The sequence below is a fragment of the Oreochromis aureus genome, linkage group 19, assembly GCF_013358895.1.
Source record: "Oreochromis aureus strain Israel breed Guangdong linkage group 19, ZZ_aureus, whole genome shotgun sequence".
In the NCBI taxonomy this organism is placed as follows: domain Eukaryota; kingdom Metazoa; phylum Chordata; class Actinopteri; order Cichliformes; family Cichlidae; genus Oreochromis; species Oreochromis aureus.
This window is the reverse complement of record NC_052960.1, coordinates 471,047-498,296: the sequence shown is the minus strand read 5'-3', so window position 1 is coordinate 498,296 and position 27,250 is coordinate 471,047. Positions and strand designations below refer to the sequence as shown.

At 39.8% G+C, this 27,250-nt stretch overlaps 3 protein-coding genes across 3 annotated transcripts; 1 reads left to right on the top strand and 2 right to left on the bottom strand.

The window, feature by feature from the left end:
* Positions 1 to 40: 40 nt before the first annotated feature.
* On the bottom strand, positions 41 to 10,863 carry LOC116319564 (interferon-inducible GTPase 5-like). The gene is made up of 3 exons (XM_031738942.2): positions 10,756 to 10,863; positions 1,327 to 1,892; positions 41 to 1,244 (listed from the first exon to the last, which is right to left on the bottom strand). Exons 2-3 carry the CDS (start codon positions 1,883 to 1,885, stop codon positions 622 to 624), a joined length of 1,182 nt encoding a protein of 393 aa, XP_031594802.1. The 5' UTR covers positions 1,886 to 1,892; positions 10,756 to 10,863; the 3' UTR covers positions 41 to 621.
* A 2,398-nt stretch (positions 10,864 to 13,261) lies between these two features.
* Positions 13,262 to 20,987, top strand: LOC116319563 (interferon-inducible GTPase 5-like). The gene is made up of 3 exons (XM_031738941.2): positions 13,262 to 13,368; positions 14,761 to 15,308; positions 17,036 to 20,987. Exons 2-3 carry the CDS (start codon positions 14,762 to 14,764, stop codon positions 17,662 to 17,664), a joined length of 1,176 nt encoding a protein of 391 aa, XP_031594801.1. The 5' UTR covers positions 13,262 to 13,368; position 14,761; the 3' UTR covers positions 17,665 to 20,987.
* An 888-nt stretch (positions 20,988 to 21,875) lies between these two features.
* On the bottom strand, positions 21,876 to 25,945 carry LOC116319562 (interferon-inducible GTPase 5-like). Its single transcript, XM_031738940.2, has 3 exons — positions 25,839 to 25,945; positions 23,122 to 23,686; positions 21,876 to 22,994 (listed from the first exon to the last, which is right to left on the bottom strand). Exons 2-3 carry the CDS (start codon positions 23,678 to 23,680, stop codon positions 22,369 to 22,371), a joined length of 1,185 nt encoding a protein of 394 aa, XP_031594800.2. The 5' UTR covers positions 23,681 to 23,686; positions 25,839 to 25,945; the 3' UTR covers positions 21,876 to 22,368.
* Positions 25,946 to 27,250: the final 1,305 nt, after the last annotated feature.

Here is a 27,250-nt window from a genome sequence, read left to right as displayed (position 1 = left end):
ATAACGGAGACGAAGACAACAGATGATGAGGACAGGGAGGAACAGGGGTTTAAATGCACCAAGGAGACAGAGACAGGTTTATCTTGCCTGGCTGGGCAGCTCTCTGGGTGCTCATCACCCCCAAAGCTCTGATCCTAGAATCACCCCTGTATTAACATTAATGTTAATGTGTATATCAGTACGGTTCATGTCTGTATTATTGATGCTGTAGTTTTACACCATGACCACTGGAGGGCAGCAAACACAATCTACAGTCAACAGTTTCTGTTCCACACGCCTCTGCTTATCACATGACATAAAACACTCTGCATACTTTGTATTTATGACGCTGGAAGCTACAACATGATAACAAAGACTAGTTTAATCACAAAGATTAAATCAAAGAAAAGTGGAGATGTTTCAGCAGTAACCATCACCTCAGCCGATCTCTACAAAGCGCTGATGTTAGCAATTAATTCAAAGAATTAGAAAAACAAACCAGAGCAATGATTATGCAGGTCTTCTGCATTGTACACAGTTCATATTTGAAAAATAAGATCACATTTGTTCCTTTATTGATATAATTAAAGGAACGTTTCAGTGTGTAATTTGGTTTTTATTTTTTTAACCCCAATGTGTGATTCAAACCAAAGTCCTTTCAAACACCCTCTGAGCATCATCAGCGAGCTTTTCAAGGAGCAAATTCAGAACTTTGTAAGTTGTGGTGAAAGAGAGACCCATGGCTACTGGAATTCCAATAAATGGAATCCACCTTGTTGCTTCCTCTGCTGCAATTAAAGCAACTGTTCCCGCAAGTTGGGCTATCACCTTCAAGAGGAGATCTTTAGTTATTTCTGCTGCAGCCAGTGGTGAAATGATGACGGCACACAGATCAGCATAGGGCACACCTGTTCTCGCAGAAAGTCTCTTCAGAGACGGGACATCAAGACCAAACGCATGAACATAATGTGTGACAGCAACAACCAGCACAGCAGCATCAACAGCAATAGAAAGACCAGGAAGTGGAACAGCTGCTACAGCTGCAGACAGAGTAGCGTAGTATTTTATTTTGGACTGAAAAGCTTTTTTCTTCTTGATGATGATCTCTGGGTTGATGTTGGGCATGACGAACAGCAGAGTGTCCCTCTTGTTTTTAGGAAGGTCTCTCTCTAAGGTCTGCTGCAAGAGAGAGAAGTCGTACAGGTGGAGCTCAAAGCTGGACACCAGGAAGACCTGCGGAGACTCGATGCCTAATCCTCTGAGTCCTGCATCACAGAAGGAACACATGTTAACATTATATAAATCTATAAAGTGATCAAACTCGGGTCTAAGTGATCAGAAACTCACTGTGAACACAGTCGTCTCTGATTTTTGTAAGAGTCTCCTCTTCAATGAAGTCTCTCTTTCTTCTTTCGGCGCGTAAATTGTCATCAATCTTTGACCGAAGAAAGTAGAACTTTTTCTTCATCTTCTGAATCTCCTGAGCGAGTTTCACGTCATTTTCTCTGAAACGAGTGTCTGAGATGATGATGAAGAAGTCAAACTTCTCAAATCCAACAAGCTCCAGGTACTTCTTAGCTGGAAACTTTGTGGTACCGATTCCAGGAAGATCCCATAAAGTAACATTGGGATAGTTTGGATGGGGGTACTCTGTGACCTCTATGGTGGTTTCTGTAACACCAGTGGGAGCAGCTCCCTCATCATCATCGGACATCCCTCTGAGGGCGTTAACAAAGGTGGATTTCCCAGAACCAGTTTCCCCTGTGATGGCGATATTTAGTGGAATATTATTTTCTCTTTCTAAATATTGTTGAATCCTTGCAGCTGCTGCTGCAGTGTCGTTGTTTTCCAGGTTTTCTCTCACTCCAGGAATTTCTTCAGGATGTGAATCATTTGGATCCTCCATGCTGATCCTGAAACAGAAAAGGAAAACCTGAGAAAACTTCACTTTTATCTGTGACAACAGAATTGAAATCACATTATAAAATCAAAGCTGATGTATCAGATTTCACAGACTACTGTAGAAAAATATGTTTGTACTTCTTTTGGGGAAAACTGTCAAACAGTTGAAATTGTCTGTGTAACGGGCCGGAGCAGGACCCAAACACCGGACTCAGAAACCCGAGCAATAAACTCAAAAGTGGTTTTATTCAATAAAGTACAAAATAACTTGGTTAACAAAACAAGGGAAATCAAACCTTCAGCTCAACAAGGAAATGGAAACACAACCATGAAGGACAAAACACACAGGACAAGGGACTATCAAAATAAAACAGGAAATAAGAAACACTGAGACACGAGCTTGACACGGAAGAGGAAGACTGAACACGTGGACAAGATGGAGGAACAGAATGGGAATGAACAACCTCCCAATAACTGAATGCACCGATAACCAGAACATAACCTTTCATATGAAGACAATCAAAACTAGAAAACCCATAAACATCTCTAAAACTGCTGTTACGGGTTCGAAATTGAGGACGAGAGTAAAACAATGATGGTCCAGAAGAGGTCAATCAAACAATTGATTTTAATGAATACACGCAGCGTGGGGAGATGTAAACTGTAAAACATCAGTTGTAAATCCCCAACCAAAAATACACTTCAGATTGTTTTTATAACATCAGGGTATTATGACGCCCCCTCATGCGTTTACAAGCACATAATTTGCATCTTAAGAACATTATTTGCCTCTTCTACAGACAGTGATCTATTCTAAGAGATAAATGCAGACACAGAAGTTCCCCTTTCTGGCATCCTCTTTCAAATATGGTCTCAGGCCTTTGAGGTCCCCATGGACTTGTCCTCCTTCTGTCACCTGTTGCTAGGCAGACTCAAATGCAACAAGAAGCTGAATACATTCAGGCCTTTGCCCAGCCACTATTCCACTGTAACAATATACTCAGCATATAAGCTTTTAAGATTATAGATTTAACTCAACGATTTAAGTGGTTATAACTGCACCTGTAATAAACATGTTAATATGTGATTATGATAACCCCTGTAATACAAATTATAACATAATGCCAACAACTTCAATAAATGCTTGGATAAAATAATAATTAATCTAATGATAAAGATGATGGTTATGTAAAATAATCCCTATAATTCTACAATTCCCTCTCTTGACGTCTCTTCCAGAGACGTCACTCCTCGACCCACTCTGTCACCTCTAGATCCATTAATGGCATCATGGGCCCCGAAACCACCATTCCCAGGTCCACTGCCTTCGCTCTGACCCTCTCTAGCCGTCCCCTGACTCAGCAAATCAGACAATAACCTCATGTCATCTAGGTGGTCCAGTAATAAAACACCAGCTCCCACTTGAAAACACTTCATGCTTAAGTGGTCTCTGCTCCTTTCCTGGGTCCCTCTCTAGTGGAAATCTAGTGGAATGGACCCTCGTCATCAATCACTAAGTAAACTGAATTGGCGCAGGTCTCAAATAAGAAGTAGAAGACACTTGGGCCCTCGCTCAGGCCTGCTACTAGATTTATGTGTTTTGTAAGCATGCATGCAATTAACCTGCTATGTTCTCATCTTCCCTCAACATGTATCACCTGGACACTCTCACCAGTGAAGCTTAAAACCCTCTTGGATAGAACATCAACTCTAAACAAGCACAGTTATGCAATGTGTATAAAATGAACTAAACCTGTGAATAGAATGAATGTGATGACAAACATATTCAATATGCAATATGAACCCTGTAAACAATATTACTGATAAACAATGCTGTAAAACATGTTCTTAATGCAATCATAATAATGCAGATTATATAATAGGAATAAAAGAATTTCTGAATCCCCACATTTCTTCTGACATTCCGACAAGGAAAAAATAAATCAAACAAATAACTTAAGCTGTGTGACGGCACCTTGCGTTTACGCCAGGCTGTGAGCTGCCCTAAATCTACTTGCTACACCCCCTTTTTTCACCTAGTTTAATTTTTTCAATCCTAGTTTAAACTATTCCTGACTTCCCTCAATGCACACTGTAAAGTGTAAAAGATACAATTAGCTTTCTCCTGGTAAAAGGTCCTACATTATTTTCTCAACCTTTGGAAACCTCCTCTATCGAGTTAACCCATTTCATTTTTCAAACTTAGGCCTGATTTCTTCGCCCCCTTTAACGGGTAGCGCATATCCGGTCTGAACACTGTGTTTGGGCAATTTACGAATTGTTGCAGGATTTCTATGTTATGTAAAGTTCCTCTCATCCCTTTTATGCTTCCATTATAACCTGTGTCTAACAAGCTTTTGATCTTCTTTGTAACATAAACAACTAGGTGTGTTTGTGCTCTGTTTTTCTCCTTTCTCTGGTTGGTTCCGTTCGGTCTGGGGCTTCCAGGATTCTCGCCCCTATGGTCGCTGTGGTCCTGAAATCTTCTCCTGTAAAGATAGAAAATAAAAGCCTCTCTCTGCTACACCTCACTAATCTACTGTGTTCATCCAATGTTCCTTTAATTATTCAAACTTGGTTCACAATATCATGTTCTGGGCTTTATCCTTTTTATTAACTTTACTTAATCTCAATGCTCTTTATGTGTGTGAGCAACGCTTTTAGTTTTATTAAACACACCCCGGGTAAAATATACATCATCCCCATGTCAGCCTAACTCTCCGCTAGAAAGCACGCTTCAAACCTTCTCTCAGGATTTATGCCTCTTTTTCTTCAAGCATATACATAACATGTGAAAATTACTGTTAATGCCAGTTACACAAGTTTCCATTATTTACAACATTTTGTTTCACCCGTCTCACCCTCACATGTTTCCTGTTCACTTATTACATACTTATCTTTAACACCGTCTGCCTCACTAGTTGCTAAGCAGAAACAAAGCACCATGTGTTCCACCTTTGCCCTATAAAATAAATCTATGTCATGTTTGTGTCTGTAAGCATGTTTTGCATTCATTCATTACACTCCACGCCATCCATGCAAGTTAAGAGCTATACAGTTAAAAGCTACAGGCCTTTGGCCTCGCCCATTTTAAATCAAGCAGGGGAGTTTCATTTTACTTTAAAAATAACTCTATTTAAAAATAACAATTTCTGCCTCAGTTTTACCATATCTAAATTATCAACAACCCCAAAAGTCATAAAATGATCCTAGAACCCATCTCAAATTACCTCTTAAATTCCCCCTTTATATTTGGACACACCAGATGTGTCCAAATAAATAAAAACTCAAAAAACTCAAAATGCATCACCCGGGCTTAAGAAATTAAAGGAAAACGGTTAGTCATATCATCTCTCCAAACTCCTCAGCCATCCTCCTCTCCGATGGATCTGCTCCAGCCCTGTAAACCCGTGTTTAAGGAATAAAATCAATTTAATCATCATGTCAAATCTTCTCAAACTCCTTGCTCCATGCAAAAGTCTGGATCCTTAGAATTTCCTGGAAACAAAACCTATACTTTACATTTCATACTCAACTCTCCCCCTTTATGATCCAATTTGTGTCATAACAAAAACTAAACTTAAAACAGAACAGTTATCAATCATGTGTTTCTTCAGTTAATGGGAACATGAGTTATATCAAAAAATGTTTCCCTTTTAGCATTTAGCATTTTATAATGTAATAACATTATCCAACCCCAATAAATAAAACAAAAATTCCCTCCAAGCAAACATCATCATCCCCAGAATGAAGTCTTCCACTTTTCCTGTTTGTCAACCTTTTATTTATTTCCCCCCTGGGTCCAGTCACACACTCAACTCACATGCATTCACACATGATATTTTTTGCTGATCTGCAGCCTTCTGCGCTCGTCATCAGATGCTCCACATCAGCAAAATGAGCTCAATCATTTGTTTTATTTCGTTTTCCTTTTTAGGAAAATAGTTCTCTATTACTTTTGACTGGATTGACTCGCTGCAATCCTTACTTGGTAATTTGTCCGCTACCGTCAGTTCACTCTCTTCCAGGCCTGCTTAGAGCAAAATGAGAAAAAGAGAGCTGATTGTTACCTCATCAAAGTACAAAACAAAATCACCTGACAGGTTTTTTCTAAGTGCACTGTTATAAAAACTATGGGCCCTTTTAGACATGTCCATGTTTATCAAAACTCCCTCTATTAAAATGAAAACAACAGCCCCAAAAATCTTAAACCATCTTAAATTTCACCCATTCAACGCACTGAAAACCTCGTCAAAACTGCACTGCTTTTACACACAACCATGTCCCCTTAGACACTTCACCATACTTAGATTCAGCCTAAAATATAAACACGTTATAACAATGTGTCAACACTAAATTATAAATTTCTTGTCCAAATCTGCACCTTCAACAGAAATACATGTTGAAACCTTAACACCTTATTGAATTATTTTCATTTTCTTTCTATACTAATCACTTACTTTTATCAATCAGTGCAAAAGCACTCCTAACTCACTCTTATAAAACTGCTTTAATCACTTTTCTTCTGTTAATTTCCATTTATTTTATTAAACATTCACACCATTCTCTCACTCATACAACCAGCAAGCTGATCTTCATTGCATATGCTTGTGTTCTTAGCCAGGTTTTCAATCAATGTCTCTATGCATCAAGCTTTGATTAGACAAGCTTCATGAGCTTGTCTTTGTAAGGTTAATGCATTTTCTGTTTGTGTGTGGTATTTTGCATCTATGGCTTCGCAGTCTCCCAGACTCCTTCCCAATTCTCCAGTTAAGCAGTCAGTTTTTTCTTTCCCCGAATTACTAGCCCAAACTTTTGATCTCCCACCTTAAATAAAAGCACTCCTGGTCTTCAGCCAGGAGTTAGGGCTTACTTTTCAGGTTCCTGGACACATCATTCTGTGAACAATTCAACCAGAAACTTGCCTTAACATATCCATTGATGTTAACCTATAATTTTCTTCCGACTGCTGCTGTGGAGAATTGGTCCGGTTCTGCTTTACTCCTGAAAATAACAAACTAAGAGATTTTCATTATTATCACAAGTGCTTAAAGGACCCACTACTGTCTCTTTCCTGTCAGCAATACCAGTTATGTCATGTTTGTGTCATGAATATGAATGTAAGCGTTTCCCTCATTGCATTTCATGTTAATTCAGTGTAAGCTGCTTTCTTCGTTGCATCCTATATTGTGCTAATCATTGCATTTTTATGTATTCATATTTAATTTATGTATCTTTTCACTGAGCTTTAAATTCAAACTATCTCACTTCTGATCCATTTCAAAAACAATCTCACATGTAACAATTTGTGTATGTGTGTTTTCTTTTTGTGTTTACCTCTTTTAAACGTGATATGGTGGACATCACTAAACAATGATGAGTTCCCGCTTCAATTTTCATTCCAATTATATCCTATATTCTCGCAGTCAAACTCGTCCAGCTTCACCTGAGACTGGTCCCCATCCCTTTCTCATAGTGTCCTGTTCGGGCTTCAAAGCTCCAGCAAACACAGTCTGTTTCTTCTCTGTTTTGGTCTTTCCGTATTTTTCTTCGACGTTAAGTTCCCGTCCGGCTTTTCAGTCTTCTCTTCCAAGATTACTTCAAGCATGGCAGATATCACACTCAATGTCCAGTGCTCTTCCACAATTCTTTATCCCACTGTTCAACTGCCCAGCCTGTATTTTCACAGTACATGTTGCTTTTCTTACATGCTGGTGCTGGTCGTCAGTCGTCATCAGTGTTAATGGATCGGGGGCACTGTCGTTTGCCTGCTGTATTCGAGTCCGCGATGTTCTGTCGGTCTTCATCAGGAGATTGACTGTCCTTTGAACTTCTTCTCAGTTTAGGGACAAAGTGACAGGTGAAGCTGTAGAATTTCAGCCAAAAAGTGGCCTGTTTTTCCCAATTGTTCCTCTATACTTTCTGCCGGTTACTCAAGGTTCAATGTTGAGAGAATTCCACCTGTATTGGCACACTAAAGCATACAATTAGTATTATATTCATTTTTTATCTTAAAACCTCGATTTGCTTCATCTTCTTAGAATTTAACTCTGTCCATTTCTCTGGGTGCTCCCCTGACATCATCAGTCACACACACACCTTCCTGTCACACACACAGCAGCACAGTATTTCCTATTTCTCTTTCCTGTTTCTACAGATTAATCAAACACTTGTTTTTTCATATTTACAGTCTACAAACCCTCTTTAGTTTTACTAAGTCTTGGTCTAAAAACAATACACCTTCCTTTCATACACACTTTTAAATAGAGCTCTTTCAAACATAAAAATAAACTCAACCTCTCATAACATCACTCATGCATTTCTTGAATTAAAAGCACTTTCAAACTTTAAAACATCCTACTTTACATCACAAAAGAAATATATTTCATACACACTTTTAAATGTTCTAACCTCTTTCAGACGCCATGACTCGTCTCACACACACTGCCTTTTCTCTCTCAAACTTCCATTTTCCACTCACTCAGACAAATCATGCAGAGACATTCAACTCAAATACTGACAGCATTCACACGGTTAAAATCACTCGAAATAGGCTTTCATACGAGTATCTTGGACATGCCTTCCATAATCAGAAAGAGCAAGTCAAAAAGAAAAAAGAAAAAGAAAAACTGAAACCTCTCATCGTCTCACACACAGCTTCTCACCACACACACATAACTGAAAAATAAAACACACCAGCCTTTATGGCTCAAAATATGTACATCTATTAAAATTCAGTCACTTACTATACATCCACTACAGCAACTCAAAACTTTACTTACAATATTGTAATAAACAAAACCAGCATCTTAAATACAGGCGTTCAGCAATGTGTAACAGTCTCTATGAACTTCCTAAAACTCTAGGGACCTCACAGCTGCCTCATTTGCATTTTCACACACACTCCGTCTAAAAATGGCCTCAGCACTTCAGCTCAGTGCTGGGTCAGACTCCTTTTGACGCCAAACCTCTTACTTTATATTACACAGATACACAGACGTCTTATAATTACAGTAACAACAATTATCAGGCCTGAGATTACACAACCTACAGAATTTTGACAAATTTAAATTAACCCTCCAAGGGACAAACTCCAAGTTTTTTGCGATCAATTAACCAGTCTCGGCCCCGGACCGTGGTCACATATCTAATGCCCTAACACAATTTAAAAGCGTCTAACGCCCAAGCTCCAAGCTTTACTACCCAAAAAAGCGCAAATACCGTTCCAAACGGTCAAGTGGTCCAACCACTAGTTATTCTGGAGTGCCCCAAGCTCCACAGTGACCAACTGACTATCCCTCATAGAGGACGGAGCCTAAGCGTCCCCGACTCCGGCAAGCGTTACCTCTGGGCGATGCGCTTCCTAAGACTATCCCATAGTCCCGTCCTAAGATAATTTAATTACTTTGAAAACACCCCATAAAATCACACACGCAATTCTATTGATGTCCAAGCCCGGCTTTATATTCAATTAGGACTTCACTGTCACAAACTCTTCGCCAATAACCTATAAATCTAAATTCACTCTGCAGTCCAACTGCTTTAAATACACTTATTCTCTTTACTCTTTACTTATTTTCTCTTATTCTCTTTACTTATTTTCAACGTTTCATTATCATTACTTCAATTTCAATTCTCATGAGATTTTCACCAAAATCAAAACAGACATTTAGCAGTAATTTCAGTGAGTAGACTTTCAATTTTGTCAGAACCAATTCAGCACTGTTTGGAAATAATTCAACAGGTAGTGCCTTACCTTTGAATAAGCCGGCTTATGTCCACTCACTTCGACCACTGACTCGTGTCTGCTCGTTCGAGCGCCTCGGACCCTCTCTGTCTCAACCTCCAACTCTCTCTACTCAACCCTCGGCCAATGCACCAAATGTTACGGGTTCGAAATTGAGGACGAGAGTAAAACAATGATGGTCCAGAAGAGGTCAATCAAACAATTGATTTTAATGAATACACGCAGCGTGGGGAGATGTAAACTGTAAAACATCAGTTGTAAATCCCCAACCAAAAATACACTTCAGATTGTTTTTATAACATCAGGGTATTATGACGCCCCCTCATGCGTTTACAAGCACATAATTTGCATCTTAAGAACATTATTTGCCTCTTCTACAGACAGTGATCTATTCTAAGAGATAAATGCAGACACAGAAGTTCCCCTTTCTGGCATCCTCTTTCAAATATGGTCTCAGGCCTTTGAGGTCCCCATGGACTTGTCCTCCTTCTGTCACCTGTTGCTAGGCAGACTCAAATGCAACAAGAAGCTGAATACATTCAGGCCTTTGCCCAGCCACTATTCCACTGTAACAATATACTCAGCATATAAGCTTTTAAGATTATAGATTTAACTCAACGATTTAAGTGGTTATAACTGCACCTGTAATAAACATGTTAATATGTGATTATGATAACCCCTGTAATACAAATTATAACATAATGCCAACAACTTCAATAAATGCTTGGATAAAATAATAATTAATCTAATGATAAAGATGATGGTTATGTAAAATAATCCCTATAATTCTACACTGCAAACCAGTGACCCAGAGACTGACAGAAATGCTAAATTCTCATTTTTAGCAGCTACTCATTAAGAAACTCATCAGTGCTGACCTACACTTACGTGATGTAAAGGGTCTGTTGTTAGTTAAACTGAGACCTCTGGACCAGTAAAATCCTGTGTACAGTACAACTGTGTAACTCAAAAGAAGCTTAAAAGGCAGCAAAATATCCACTGAGATGTTTTTAAACTGAGTCCAAAAAGTCTTGCGTTAGGTGAACACCCAATCATCTGATATTACTATTTCACAGAAAATATTATTATATAAGCCTGAAACTTCATCTTAAACAAAAAGTACTCACTGCAGGTACTCGCTGGAGTCTTCGTAACGTTAAATATTGAGAGCTGGAGCAGCAACACTGACGTGTGATTTTCAGTATTGGATTTCATCCAGTCCAACCACAGCAGCCAGTTTATACCTGCCCGTTTATTATACAGGAGTTATACTGGTGTTTATCAAGGGTGGCTCGTTACACAGTGGGAACCAATGAAATCTCTCTTTTCTTTCTTTTTTTTTTTAGTCAAACTGATATCTGTGAGATAATAGGTGATTTATGACAAGAGGAGGGCTGTGTGATCATAAAGAGCTGCTCATGCTCAGCTTACTCAGCACCATGTTTTTCTCTGTTTGCCTTTGACCTGGTTGTTTTAGCTGTTACGCTGTACAGTACACAGCACTGTGTGTATTTAACATTCAGTCACCGATCAGCTACTGACACAATGTAACACTGGTTAGTGCACCTCATGGAGGACCATGTTTTTCTACTTTTTTGTTAATAAATTGGTACATTTTGGTTTGAGTGGCTCTCCCATTATTTTTCATGGCTCTAAAGCCAAACTGTGACATCTCAAACAAATGTTGTCTGAGATGTCACAAATGAGTGCTTAGCTTTAAAACACTAGTTCATATTAATAGATCCACAATCAGGAGAAGACTGAGCGACCATGGTGTGCATGGCAGAGGTATAAAGCGAACACGCTGCTCATCTGCAGAGGAATGGCTTATTTGAAGAGTTTCAGTCAGGTTTCAGAGCTCATCACAGCACAGAAACAGCTTTAGTGAAGGTTACAAATGATCTTCTTATGGCCTCTGACAGTGGACTCATCTCTGTGCTTGTCCTGCTAGACCTCAGTGCTGCGTTCGATACTGTTGACCATAATATCCTATTAGAGCGATTAGAACATGCTGTAGGTATTACAGGTACTGCACTGCAGTGGTTTGTATCATATCTATCTAATAGACTCCAATTTTCAATGCTATGCAGATGACACCCACTATATCCATTCATGAAGACAGATGTGTCAGAGGTGTGGTCCCTGGCTCAGCTGCAGGGGAGGATGGTGCAGTGAGCTCAAGGGGCGGCGCCAGGGTGGTTGGTGGGACAGGTGTGTGGTGTTTCATTAATGAGCTCTGTCTCTTCCTTTATGATTTAGTGAGGCCAGAGCAGAGTGTTGGAGTTCAGCTGGAAAGCTGCACGCGTGGGCCCCGAACCAAAGTCGAGAAAGAAACTGTCAGTAGTGTGCCCTTATCCACTCTAATCCATCTGTTTTAGGGTGGAGCCTTTAGTTATCAACCCTGAGGCAAAGGCTTAGTCACTAAAGAAGTTAAAGAACCATGTGAAGCAGAGCACATGAGAAACATCCACAACACTATTTCAGTCTCTTAATCACAAAGAGGAGGTCCACCAAATCATCAAGCACTTGAAGCATTATTCAAAGCAGACACTGGAAAATCAACCTGCCACTCCACAGACCTGTACATGAAGCAAACTGGTAACAGCTGTTTTATATTAAAGTTTGTGAATTCATACAAACGCTCCCTTATGCTGACTCAGCACGGAGCATCGTGTACCCTAATTTCACGAGAATACATTTGCAGTCTGTCACATGAGTGTAGTGGGAGCCATCCTGAATGCTACCAGTCACATTAATGTGGCCTCTTTACAATGTCCACTGGCATTTTTAAGTGTGCTACTAAAAAGCAGGAAAAGCATCCATGAAATACATGAAAAATCACTTTGTGAAAAATGATTTTGTTTTTCAGCCAACTTTACTGTTGCTCCCTCATTCTTCCTGTATAATCTCTCTGTCTTTGTGCCGTCACCCAAAAGTTAAATGTTACAGTAAATAAAAGACAAACTGATCCATATCAGTTTGTAGCAATGCTCAAACTGAATGCATCCTACTGCTGACATAGACAGGTAAAAGCATTTGACCTGCTGTCACCTGGATCTGGAGCTGTGCTGTAAACAAACACTGAAGCCCAATTAAACCAGAACAGGAACAAAAAACATTTTAGCAAACTAAAATAATAAAGTACATCAGCTGGCAGCTCCTGATATCCCAGCAGACTTGTGGATCAGAAGGTTAAAGGTCGCTTATATTTTCTAATATTCGAGCTATATTAACAAATGTTTCTGACCCTTCCTGAGTCACAGTAATGTCTCCACATTATCAGAACAGTTTAAACTTTTTCTATATTTCAGTTAAAGTATGTTTAAAATCCGAGTCACCTGTTTGTGTCATGAAATTGCGGCAGCAATAAAAGTCTTTTTTTTAGTTTATTAATAACAAACCAGCCTCTGTGTGAGAGGCAGTGACGTCACGACACCAACAACACTGGACATGAAACCAGTTTTCATTTTATCCTGTGCGCGTGAAAAGCTTCCACACAAAAATATTAAAATATTCTATTATTATTACTATTAATACTTAACAGTTATTTTCGGGGTGCTCTGATAAACTCGCCTATGGCCCTGTGTATCTTCTTCTTTGTGCTCAGTGCTCTGGCTCCGCCCCTTCTATCGAGGGCACGTCCAGGTGTGTTTGTACCTGTGAGGACTGGACGCTGTCAGATATCCCAGAATACATTTCAAACGGAGGTAAAGCAGTGATGGACGAGAGGCCGCGAAACTGTAAGTACAGGTTTGAAATATTCATTTTTCTGTGGAACAAAACAACTTTTTAGCATGTTTTAGGTTTCACGTCACCACAGCCACGAGCCGCTGCCGACAAACCAGGAAATGAACACTGCGCATGTTTCATCTAAAAACAACAAAAACAATCATTTGTTTGCTTGTTGACAGCAGACTGCTTGTTTTGTTTTGTTTTATTAAAATGGGTTTCCGGTGTAACGATGGTCGTCCCCTGACTGTCTGTTCAGAATCAAGTTGTTGGGAGATGCTCTTGTTGCCCTCATTGTCCTGCAGTGATCAGCGAGGATAGTCATCCTACAACCAAAGCAGACACCGGATATTAAATCCACTCAGTGTCTCTACCGCTGACAGAGTGAATCAATTATTTTCAGTTTACTAAACATCCAAGATTATTTCAGGGTAAACTGGCTGTATAGTTGTTCTTCAGTTAAGATTGAAGCTCTTTTATCATAAACACTGCAGCAGCTGTTTGCTGTTGTGTCATACTCCCAAGAAAACAGATGGATTTTAAAGATGAAATATTCACAGTGTTCATTTCCTCTTTAAAAAAAACAAAAACAAGTGAAGGCACATCTGTTTCAGCCTCACCGGGCAATCGAACAGCAGTTAATCTGGAATCAGCCAGAAGTTGATCTGTGAGCTAGAAGAAAACAAAGGACAGAACTTTAATCTGGTTTCTCTTCCTGTTAATCAGACCGGCTAATGTGACGTATTTATTCAGCAGTTTTAGAGGGAACAGGCCTTGTGTGGCCATGAAATTCTGACCCTCCGAAGATGGAGGACTGTGAATAAAAACTGTCTGTAATTCATAAACAGTTAATTTAATCTCATGTCAGTTATTTGATTTAAAACTGTGTGTCTTTGTATTTTTCCAGAAATTATGGAGCTGAGTACTTGTGGTATTTACACCCCAACCACATCCTCAACTTTCAACCAAATTTGGGCGGAGCAAAGCAAAGAATGTTCTCATCAAAAATAGGTTTTAGGCCGTTAATACCTCTGTTAACATAAATTAAAAAATTCAGAAAATTTGGGACAACAGTGAAAATGAAAAAAGTCTGATGTCTGTCCCTCCCACATAAAGAAATTCATTGTGATCTCAGTTTTAACATCACAAAATCGTTTTAACAGCAGTGTGTACACTTTTTCTTTCCACTGCAAATCCTTTTTGGGTTGCATCAGGAAGGACAGCTGTGAAAAACCTGACAAATCAAACGTGGGGAGCTCCCCGCTGTGGCGGCCTTTTCTGAATAAAGAAAGTGACCAAAAGTAGATAAGATGAAAATGAAGAATTCGAAGTAAATTGTAAGATTATTCAACAGTGTCCTGATCTTTGATATATGTGATTTTTACACTTTTTTTTTTCTCAAGGATGAGCATGGAGTCCCGTCCAGGAGAAACTGCTGGAGTTAAAGCAGACCTGGAAAACACTGACTTTGGTGCAGCAGCTGCACCAAGAAGATTAAAGCAAAGGAACACGCCGCTAAATGTTGCCATCACAGGAGAGTCGGGTTCTGGGAAATCTACTTTTATTAATGCTTTCAGAGGTGTCGGTGATGAAGATGAGGGCTCTGCACCCACTGGTGTTGTGGAAACCACCTCACAGGTTACACCGTACCCCCATCCAAAGTATCCCAGTGTTATCTTGTGGGATCTCCCTGGAATCGGCACTACCAGATTTCCAGCTGATGAGTACCTGAAGCTTGTTGGATTTGAGAAGTTTGACTTCTTCATCATCATCTCAGACTCTCGCTTCAGAGAAAATGATGTGAAACTTGCTCAGGAGATTCAGAGGATGAAGAAAAAGTTCTACTTTCTTCGGTCAAAGGTTGACAAAGATATACGAGCCGAGAAAAGAACCCGGAGAGAGTTCAACGTGGAGAGGACGCTTTCAACCATCAGGAAGAACTGCACCCAAGGTGAGCTTCTTCTTTTCTGTGTTCTTCTCTGTAGATTAGAGTTATTATATTTGTTTCACCCTAAACACCATTTCCATTTACTAATAATAATAATAATAATAATAATAATACTACATTTTATTTGAAAGTGCTTTTCAAGACACCCAAGGACACTTGCCAATAGAATAAAACACACAATAGAACAATAACAATGAAGAAAAATAAGAAAACAAAAGCACAAAGTAACATAAACAAACAATAGGTTCACAGTGAATATGCAGATTTGAACAGATGGGTTTGAGTTGAGTTTTAACCTGGGGGAGAACCAGTGTTTCTTATATCTGGGGGCAGAGCAGCTGAAAGCTCTGCTTCCCATGGTGGTGAGGCAGAAAGAAGGCACAGCAAGCTGGATAGAAGAAGAAGCTCGAAGTGAGCGGGTGGAAGAGGTGGTGCTTAACAGGTCAGAAAGGTGAGGAGGAGCGAGGTTATGAAGGGCCTTGAAGGTGAGCAGAAGAAGCTTGTATACTATCCGGATTTTCACTGGGAGCCGGTGAAGTTCCTGGAGAACTGGGGTGATGTGCTGGTAGGAGGGGTTCTGGTGATAATGCGGGCGGCAGAGTTTTGAACCAGTTGAAGCATATGGTGGGATTTTTGGGGGAGACCATGCAAGGGAGAATTACAGTAATCACTGTGGGAGGCAACGAGACTGTAGACAAGAATGGACGGAGACTGGGTGGAAAGAGAAGGACGTAATCTGTTAATGTTACGTAGATGGAAACAGGCAGAACGGGTGAGATCAGTGATGTGAGATTTCTCATATCTACACTCTGGCTGCCGAGCTTTGGCCTTCAATGCTCAGAGGTCAGAGGTGAACCAGGGAGCAGAGCGAGCGAAGGAAACAGTGAGTTTTTACAGGAGAATCAAGGACATTGAGTAAACAATTATTATAATATAACAACAGATCATCAGGGGTAGAATAGAGGTCTGGAATCTGAATATTGTCCAATCTGGTAGTGAGAATGTCCATATCAATGGACATTTACAATTTAGTTATATGTATCAGGTGTAGTGATGCAGCGTGAAGGATCACAGTAATAATCACATAATAACTCACTGTATGAGTAGATTGCTCTTAACATGGAGCTAACTAAATACAACAATATATAAGCAGATATTTTATATGCTGTATGGTTCATTTCTCCCCTGTAGAACCCGGAGAGATTCTACAGGGGAGATTCTTTCAGTTAGTTTTGCACAATGTTTCACAAAAACAAAAAATTCAGCAACACATCATGTAAAACTCCAGTATCTGATTTAAAAACACTGGTGAGCCTCTGAGTAGATGCACCTATGGAATAAATGTGAAAGTCCAAGCTGACTTCGTTCTTCTGTTATCATCTTTACAAGACTTTTAGAAAGGTTGACCTCTGACCTTCAGCTTGAGGTTAAGGTCACTGAGATTTGAACTCATCTGAGGTTTTTACTAGATGCCTCTATGGTGTCCATCTGAAAATCCAATGTCACGTCGTTCTCGCCGAGATGACGACAATCCTCCATCAGCCTTTTACGGCTGAGGGGTGAAAGCATGTGTTGGTGTAAGCAGGCCGTGGCATCAATTACTGAGACAGTTTCTCCAAGCATTACCAGAAGTTACACCAGGATGCAGCACACAAAGAAATCCACATTCAGATGTGTTAGTCTGCATTTCTCATTTAATCTTCACACCGTGTGTTTCTTCTGTGACGCAGGACTGAGAGATTTAGGCATCGAGTCTCCGCAGGTCTTCCTGGTGTCCAGCTTTGAGCTCCACCTGTACGACTTCCCTCTGTTACATGAGACCCTAGAGAGAGAACTTCCTGAACACCAGAGAGATGTTCTGCTGTTTGGTATATGCAACATCATCAGGAGGAAGAAAGAAGTTTTTCAGGCCCAAATAACACTCTATGCTACTCTGTCTGCAGCTGTACGTACAGCACCTCTGGGGATTTCTGCTGTGGTTGACAGCACCTTAAAGGCTGCTGTCACAGCTTATGTAGCTGGGTTTGGTCTTGACAGCCCATCTCTGAAGAGACTTGCTGCCATCACAGGTGTCTCCTACACTGATCTGTGCGCTGTCATCAATTCACCGCTGGCCACAAACACCATAACTGCAGATCTTATCCTGAATGAGTTGACGACACTTCCAAGCACAGCTAAAATAATGGGAGCAGATAACGTGTGCAGGTTCATTCCACTGTTTGGATCCCTGCTGACAGCTGGTTTCTCTTTCACTATAACCAGTCGAGCTCTGCAGTTTTTCCTCAGTGAGCTCGCCGATGATGCTGAGAGGGTGTTTAGAAGGGCTCTGAGTTTGACCACCTCAGTGTGGTATTGTTAAAAACAAGCAATCCTCACGAATTTCACCATTTTTAGACGAGCTGTAAACTGGAGGAAAACCAGTGTTTCTCTGAGCTGTGGGTCGTTTGGTGTTCCATATCACTCTATATCTGGAAAAGTGCAGCAGTTTCCCCTCTCATCCAAGAGATTTGCTTCTATCAGCATCCACTGGTCTGTTTGTTTGTTCAGGTAGATCATCGCAGATGAAAGTGGAAAAAGATTTAGAGATCCCAGAGTGCTGCGTGTTCCCAGAGTACGAGCTAAGTGACCGACAGCAGGCATTCAGATAAAAACCAAATGTCAGCTCTTCTTTGGAAACAAGGTTGTACATCAACTGTTTACAGTGCAGCTGTTTAATCATTGTGGAGCTTTTTCACATTCTTTGTGTGTCTGTTAAAATCTGCACTTTGTATATGAGAAAAAGCGTTCTGTTCTCTGTCGAGATGATCCCACACTGCTTCAGTAATGTTGAGGTCCAGGCTCTGGAGAGACCCATCCATGACTGATAATCTTCCATTGTGTAGGTTTTTTTTTGTGTTTGTTTGTTTTTGCTTTTACTGTACTGGTAGAGTTTTTGAGATCATCGTAATACTGAGAAATGAAGCTGTGGTCACTTCAAATTATGACGTTACTTTTGTGACCCGATCCCAAACACCACTGGCTAAACTTCATATCTACCTAAGTACAATCTCATTTAATATATTGCAGTGTGTTTGTGAGTCTTTAGCACACACAAAGTTAGTGATGGACGATGACCTGTACTGTTTATGTTTTGCGTGCTTCCCTTAGGCAACATTATTAGAAGATATATATACAGTCCCGAAGTTAAAGACCACCTGAAAAATGGCAAAAAATCATATTTTGCATGGTTGGATCTTAACAAGGTTCCAAGTAGAGCTTCAAAATGCAATAAGAAGAAATAGGAGTGAGACAAAAAAAAAATTTTGAGCGTGCGATTTGTTGAAAACAACACTTAAACTGAAACAGGCTGTTTTACAGCTGATCAAAAGTTTAGGACCACACCTCCACAAAAATCTGTAAACCCTAAAATAAAAGTTCCAAACATGAACTCAGTAATGAGGAGCTCCACCATTATTGTTGATCTCTTCAAAAATTTGTAGCGGCATGCTTGATGCAAGCGTCTCCATGAGGTGAGTGGGAACATTTCTCCAAGTGGTGAAGAGCCGGCTCGAGGGTTGGTGTCCTGGGTCAACACACCTAAATCAGATGATTAGTTCATTCCCAGGCCTCTGGAGAACTTCAAGACATGTTGAGGAGGTCATTTAACCATTTAAATCAGCTGTGTTGGATCGAGGACACATCTAAAACCTGCAGGACACCGGCCCTCGAGGCCTGGAGTTGCCCACCCCTGGTCCAAACAGTCACCTCTGTGACGTTCAAGGAGACGAGGCCTTGAAGACGTTTTTTGTTTTTGAAGCCCTTTAGCCTCAGATGCCCACTGATGGTTATGGGGCAACAGTAACGGCCTTAATTTGGGTCGAGGTTCATCCAGTGTCTTGACGGACAGCCAATTGGATCCTCCGGCTCAGTGCTGGTGACATTTTTTGGGTCTTCCACTTGACTTTTTTGTTCCATAACCCTCAGGATCATTTAAGAAATTGCAAATGACTGTTTACTGCGTCCCACCTCAGAGAGGAGCAGTTCAACAACCCAACCACGTTCAAAAAGGGAACGTTTTTTGCCTTCAGAATGTAATAACAGTGGTACTACTGACAGAAAATGACAATGAATCCACAGTTTTGCACAAATTTGGACTTTTTAACCTTGTTAAGATCTAAACATGCAAAATATGATTTTTGACATTTTTCAAGTGATCTTAAACTGTATTTTCATCATTTTGCACATGATTCCCTGTTATATTTATCTTTGAAGCCAAATCACATAAATGTCTGAATGAATTGTATTTTTAAATTCAGAAAAGAACCAAGGTTTCCAAATTTGTCCCTAAAAAATCAGATTCGGATCCCATTTCCTCTCCTTCCAGTAACTCTAAGGAACGTTTAACCATCGACTTTCAGTGCACATATTTAAAAGATATGTAGGACTGCTTTCTTCCATTTGCACGATATCTTTAAAATTATAAACAGCCTGTCTCAGAGTGATGCTTACGAACTAGTTCATGCATTTATTACTTCTTGGCTGGACGACTGTAATTCATTATTGTCAGGATGTGCTCTCTCTCAGCATCTCGAGTACTGAAGGGGACTAAAGTAGAGATCATATTTCCTCTATACGAGCTTCTCTTCTTTGGCTCCTGTTAAATGCAGAATTTAATTTAAAATCCTGCAGCTCAACAATAAAGTCCTGAATAATCAGTCGAACCAATAGGAGGGAACTTGGAAACAATAAGTTCAAAACGAGGAACTAAACCCACGAATGCAAACTTCAGCAGCACCGAATAATGTAAAAGAACCAAAACTCAAATATTACATCAAGAGCTAAACGCTCACCATCCTCCAGTGATAATTAAACTAAATGAGGAAGTTAAAACTCAAACAAACAAACATCAAAAATGTAAATGTAAATATTCCATTATACCTCACTGAGTTTCCTGCTTTTAGTCTGAACACCAACAGACATGAACTCTCTTTAATAGCGGGTGCTTTTAAAGGTTTTATGAATGAACTGCTTATTTTAGGGTTCTTGTTTTTAATGATTGTGATTGTTCGTTGCCTTTGACTCATTTCAGGAATAAATGTAAACACTTTTCATTTAATAATTAAACTTCAGACCTAGAAGAAGAAATAAATTTGTGGTACATTGTCAGCTTCTGTGTTTATGGTCAAACCTTTTCCTGCTTTCAGCTCCTGAACTCAGAGCTCTGACACACTGTGACATTGTTCTCTTCCTCATCGCGGTTTGTTACCACTAATCATTAACTGGGATTTGTCATTAACAGAGTTTTTTCCATCATTCTCTGTGTTGATATATGTGAGCAGCTGCTGAGAGTTTTTCCTTCCTGATCAGCGGTTAAGATGCTCGTCCTCCCCTCAGACTCTCTGATGTTCAGCTTTCTTCCTGACATGATGTTTGCTGGTTAAAGTCTGTCTGTGGGTGAACAAAGATCTTTGCTGATTTTGTGGTGATGTATTCACTTTTGGTCTGATTCAGTGTTTTGCATATAACTTTTTCCTTATATATAAACAAGCTGACAGGATGCACGTTCCAAGTTTGATGGTTATTTGGCTGATCTTGGAGAGTAAAGATGAAAATAAGCAGCTTGTTAGATGCATGTTTATAATGGGACTTTCCATTTGGAGTCGGGGCAGATGTCCATCTGGAAACAGGAATAAGAATAAAGAAAAGTTTCCTCCACTATTTGTGTTGTTGATGTTTGAGATCAGATTAGAAAACATGAAACATGAGGAAGCTTCAGTTTTCCTGTGAAGGATTCCTCTCTTATTGGCTTTATTTAGTGAGTTATATTTTGTGTGTGCGCACAGAGTCACAACTGAATGTTAGATTAAGAACTGCAGTCAGACCCAAACACTGTTTACCGGCCAGACAATCAGCTGATCTTCCTCAACGATCAGCACACCTGCTTCCACTTCCTGATCAGCCTCTCAGGATTTATATCGCTGCTCCATCATCATCCACCTTTTACCAGAGTGTCTGTAAAATACATTCCTGACATTTCTGTGCTTTTCTTACTGATGAATAATTCAATTCAATTCAATTCAATTCAATTTTATTTATATAGCGCCAAATCACAACAGAAGTCGCCTTAACCTCCTAGGACCTGGCGTCCACATATGTGGACATCACATTTTGGGTTATTTAGACCAAAATACTCAATTTAGCTCCACATGGGCCTGATATCCACTAACGAGGACATTATACTGCTACTGTTCTATCAAAATTTTAAACAAATATCCTCATATGTGGCTCTCATTTTTCTTAAACACAAAAATAAGGTAAAAAAAAAAAAAAATCTGGTAATTCTTTGTTTTTACATTCATCAGGCCCCAATATGCCTAAATATCAAAGAGAAATTAAAAATACATGCTGTGGAAGAGTCCGGGTCTTAGGAGGTTAAGGCGCTTTTAATTGGACAGTTGTGAATGAGCCATATAAATAAAATTAAATTTAAACTTATTCAGTGAAATCTATTGTTGAGTTAAAAACAGACCAAACACACTTACACTAATTCTAATATGTTTATAAACAGCATTTTATTAATAACATGGCTGATGGTTATAAACAGTTTATATTAGATGTGTTGTAGTTCCTGATGCAGCCCACTGGGGGGCAGTGAAAACAAACTGTTTTATCATTTTACTAAATCACAAATAAAATACAAGTTCAGATAAAAACAGCAGCCATCATATCAGCTGATTACACACACACAATGTCAAAAAGCATCACAGCAATGATTCAGCAGCTCCTCTACATTATAAACAGGTTTTATCTGTAAAACAGGATCAAATTTATTCTGATCACTGTGAAAGAGAAATGTGCAGCTGACTGTGACTCAGTACATATATATTGTTTTGCCTTTGTTAAATATTGCAGTGAGAGCGAGAGTGTGGAGCAGACACACAGCAGGGTCAGAGGTCAAATCCAGGACTCTGCATTTAGCCACACATGTGGTCACCTGTTCAACCTGTGAGCTAATCTGGTGCCTGGATTCAGTCATTTAGGAAAATTTACACACAGCACACAGTCACTAAGCTTCATTTGAGTTTTACTGACCCAGAGCTTTTTCAAACACCTTCTCAGCATTTTCAGCGAGCTCACTGAGGATAACATTCAGAACTTTATAAGTTGTAGTGAAAGAGAGACCCATGGCTACTGGGATCCCAATGAATGGAATAAATCTGGATGCTTCCTCTGCTACAATTAATGAAGCTGTGCGTCCCACTTGGGTCATCACCTTCTGGAGGAGCTCTTTAGTTATTTCTACTGCAGCCAGTTGTGAAATGATGACAGCACGCAGATCAGCGTAGGGCACACCTGTTCTGTCAGAAAGTCTCTTCAGAGACGGGATATCGAGACCAAACGCATGAACATAATGTGTGACAGCACCAACCAGCAAAGCAAGGTCAACAGCAATAGAAAGACCAGGAAGTGGAACAGCTGCTCCAACTGCAGACAGAGTGGCGTAGTATTTTATTTTGGACTGAAAAGCTTTTTTCTTCTTCCTGATGATCTCTGGGTTGATGTTGGGCATGACGAACAGCAGAGCATCTCTCTTCTTTGAAGGAAGGTCTCTGTCTAAGGTCTCATGTAAGAGAGAGAAGTCGTACAGGTGGAGCTCAAAGCTGGACACCAGGAAGACCTGTGGAGACTCGATGCCTAATCCTCTGAGTCCTGCATCACAGAAGGAACGTGTTAACATGATTACACACATAACAACAAATAATGTAAAGCTAAGAGCCGAATATTAAAGTGAATCTATAAAGTGCTCCCACTGAGCTGTAAGTAATCAGACACTCACTGTGAACGCAGTCGTCTCTGATTACTTTGAGAGTCTCCTCTTTATTGAAGTCTCTCTTTCTTTTCTCAGCATTTATATCGTTGTCAATCTTTGAGTGAACAAAGTAGAACTTTTTCTCCATCCTCTGAATCTCCTGAGAGAGTTTCACGTCATTTTCCGTGAAGCGAGTGGCTGAGATGATGATGAAGAAGTCAAACTTCTCAAATCCAACAAGCTTCAGGTACTTCTTAGCTGGAAACTTTGTGGTGCCGATCCCAGGGAGATCCCATAATTTAACATTGGGATAGTTGGGATGGGGGTACGCTGTGACCTCTGAGGTGGTTTCTGTTACACCAGTGGGAGCAGCTCCCTCCTCATCATCACATAGTCCCCTGAAGGCATTAACAAAGGTGGATTTCCCAGAGCCAGATTCTCCTGTGATGGCGATATTTACTGGAATATTATTTTGTTGTTTTAAATTTTCTTCAATCTTTGCAGCTGCTGCAGCAGTGTCGTTGTTCTGCAGGGCTTCTTTAACTCCAGGAATGTCTTCCATATGTAAGTCATCTGGGTCCTCCATGCTGATCTTTAAACAAAAGATGAAAAATGTGGAAAATATGACTTTTTTCTTGAACTGCAGAATTTGTACTTAGCTACTTTAATTTGACATTAAAATGTAATCATATATAATGATCAGATTAAACTGAAACCTCAATCTTTAAAGTTGATTTTGAGGTGGGATCCCAATTTTTGGAATATGTCTATTTTAAGTTTTGGGAGGCGACTGGAATAAAAATAAAACTAGTTTAACATGTTGCTCCATGAGAAGCACGAGCTGTGAGTGTATCATCAGTCATGTAGTGACTGTTCTTCTTTAAATGTGAGGCTTTTAGACATGAAACAGATCATAAACATGGATGTTAGAAGAAAACTAGTAAAGGTCATGAATAAGACTGAAGGCGGGTCAGTGCTGATTCATATTAGTTCATAAAGCACAGTTACTGAGACGTCTGTAGATTATTCAGCATTTATTTCAGTGTGCTGTGCAATTTTTTAATCACATTTAAAGATCGCTCCAACGTAAATTAATGAACAAATCAGTTATTTCTTATTTCCACATTATCTCCCATGATGCTCCTTTTATGGCCGATCATTTAACAAAGTGCTTAAAATGATAGTTTTGACCTTTCTTAAAAAAAAGAAGAAGAAGAAGAAGAAGTGTATATGTGGCTAATGAAGCGCATTGTGCACAGTTTGCATTGTAAATATTAACCACAGAGAAATGAGGAACAGCAATAAAAACACGTACAGCTGAGCTGTGATGTCATCAAGTACACGGGAGCTCCAGCTGTGCGTCCTGGAAAGTCTGGACTCCCGAGTCAAACTGCCAAGTACAAACCAGGAAGTTCTAACTGAGCAAAGCTATCTGATACTGAGGAACACCTCGTACCTGTCTGAGACATTTAACCATCGACTTTCAGTGCACATATTTAAAAAAATATGTAGGACTGCTTTCTTCCATTTGCACAATATCTTTAAAATTATAAACAGCCTGTCTCAGAGTGATGCTTACGAACTAGTTCATGCATTTATTACTTCTTGGCTGGACGACTGTAATTCATTATTGTCAGGATGTGCTCTCTCTCAGCATCTCGAGTACTGAAGGGGACTAAAGTAGAGATCATATTTCCTCTATACGAGCTTCTCTTCTTTGGCTCCTGTTAAATGCAGAATTTAATTTAAAATCCTGCAGCTCAACAATAAAGTCCTGAATAATCAGTCGAACCAATAGGAGGGAACTTGGAAACCATAAATTCAAAACGAGGAACTAAACCCACGAATGCAAACTTCAGCAGCACCGAATAATGTAAAAGAACCAAAACTCAAATATTACATCAAGAGCTAAACGCTCACCATCCTCCAGTGATAATTAAACTAAATGAGGAAGTTAAAACTCAAACAAACAAACATCAAAAATGTAAATGTAAATATTCCATTATACCTCACTGAGTTTCCTGCTTTTAGTCTGAACACCAACAGACATGAACTCTCTTTAATAGCGGGTGCTTTTAAAGGTTTAATGAATGAACTGCTTATTTTAGGGTTCTTGTTTTTAATGATTGTGATTGTTCGTTGCCTTTGACTCATTTCAGGAATAAATGTAAACACTTTTCATTTAATAATTAAACTTCAGACCTAGAAGAAGAAATAAATTTGTGGTACATTGTCAGCTTCTGTGTTTGTGGTCAAACCTTTTCCTGCTTTCAGCTCCTGAACTCAGAGCTCTGACACACTGTGACATTGTTCTCTTCCTCATCGCGGTTTGTTACCACTAATCATTAACTGGGATTTGCTCAGTCTGAGTCTTTAGAAGAAGAGATCAATGAGAATATAGCAACAAAAACTAGCTGTGACACTTTTTAATTTCATTAACCGGTTATTTAAACTAACCTGCAGGTGTGACTTCAATCATTTTAGAATTTTAGAAAGTTTATGGTAACATGCAATCATCTGAAAAACTCTGAAAATATTTATTCTCATAGTTGGAAAGACCGAGACTTTTAAAATCAGATTGTGTGTGTGTGTATGTGTATGTGCTTTCTCTGTGACAGCAGAATGAAATCTGCTGCATTAATGACACTGAAACACAAGAACGACCATCTAAACCAATCAAGAGCAGGGACACGTGACAGCAGCAAGAAGTTTGCAGAAAGTGTGATCACATGATGGAGGTTTACCTGCGTGCTGTTGGATGATAAGAGCTGTACGCAGCAGTGAGTCTGATGATGGATGGAGCTGGTGGAAGTCAGTGTGTGTACTGGTCTCTGAACTCTGAACCTCTACTTATATGTGTGTCCTGTAGCTCCGCCCCCTGAAAACAGCAAAGCATGTCTGATCTTTGGTCCTTCCTGTAGCTGTGAGTGGTCACTGCTCCAAAGACGAGCGTGCACAAGCAGGATTCTGCAGAGACTTGAAACTCAAAGTAACTTGTGAGATTGGAATTTATTCCTGGAGCCTGTGAACTGCCAGCTTTTTGTAACTGTGTTATTCATGTATACATGTTCTTCATGAATTCAGTTTTAGCTCTGTAAAATGCAAAATGCCAGTGAACTGATGCCTGTTGTCATCAGTTATGTAATAATTTATTTTTCTGAGTGTGTGTTATGTTCAGCAGTGGAGTGTTATTTATGTTTAGCAAGTCGAAGCAGAAAGGAAGTGTGAGAAGATCACCAGGACTCTGGATGTCAGCAGGCTGTCAGTGACTCTGCTGAGCCTGAAAATGAGGCTCTGATGGAGCATCATGGCTCTCACATGCCGACTTGTTGTTTTGAAGGAGTTTATGTTTTTGTAAAGAATCGAAACATTGTTACCAATTACATGTTGAAAATATTCACTTATACTGTAGTGTAAGTAGAATTATTCTTTACTTACGTGCAGATACTTGGGGTGGGGGGGACACCTTTCTGGTGGCTGCTGACAACAGAGCAGATGGGACCCCTCTGGGGGCTTTGGAGGAGGCCAGGAACAAAGGTGGCAAAGACCGTCTGAGGGCTGGGCAGGCGGCCGGTGATAAAGATAGTGGAGAAACCTGCGTGACTTGGCAGGACGTCTGCCATCCAGTCTAGGTGCTGGAAATCAGGGCCTCGACTCAGGCAACACCCTCAGGCTCAGACTCTGACAGCTGGAGCTGTGCAGGACCCTCTGGAGGCTTAATTCCTCCAGAAACACAATTCTTTGATTCTTAATATGCTTTTAAAAAAGTGATTCTTAAAATCCAGACTGTTTTTCTTTTTTTCTTGTTTTTTTTCTATTTAAATGATCCAGACTGGCTCCATAACTACTTTGTGTTAAATAACCACTGAGTAGTTAGTCTAACTGCGACTCCTCAGTAAATCTGTCTTTCTACCATCATCCACTGTGAAATATCCACTCTGATAAGTACTTTAGAGATGCTCCTCACCCTGTGGGATCTACTATCTAACCAACTTTTAACAGGACTGCTGCTGACTGATGTCTTGTGTTGTTCATGTCTTTAATTCAGTATCTGTGATGAAGCTGACTTCCATCTCTCAGTGAAGAAAGTGTGCTGTATTGATGGTTTCAGCAGTGGCTTCGACTGATTATGTCCTATAATGTTGAAAAAGAAAGT

What these genes read in the sequence shown, in the direction of transcription:
- LOC116319564 (XM_031738942.2), bottom strand. Translation starts at nt 1,885, where the DNA reads ATGGAGGATCCAAATGATTCACATCCTGAAGAAATTCCTGGAGTGAGA. An exon ending in CAGAGACGACTGTGTTCACA is followed by an intron (nt 1,245 to 1,326) that starts GTGAGTTTCTGA and finishes TCTGTGATGCAG; the next exon opens with GACTCAGAGGATTAGGCATC.
- LOC116319563 (XM_031738941.2), top strand. Translation starts at nt 14,762, where the DNA reads ATGAGCATGGAGTCCCGTCCAGGAGAAACTGCTGGAGTTAAAGCAGAC. An exon ending in CAGGAAGAACTGCACCCAAG is followed by an intron (nt 15,309 to 17,035) that starts GTGAGCTTCTTC and finishes TCTGTGACGCAG; the next exon opens with GACTGAGAGATTTAGGCATC.
- LOC116319562 (XM_031738940.2), bottom strand. Translation starts at nt 23,680, where the DNA reads ATGGAGGACCCAGATGACTTACATATGGAAGACATTCCTGGAGTTAAA. An exon ending in CAGAGACGACTGCGTTCACA is followed by an intron (nt 22,995 to 23,121) that starts GTGAGTGTCTGA and finishes TCTGTGATGCAG; the next exon opens with GACTCAGAGGATTAGGCATC.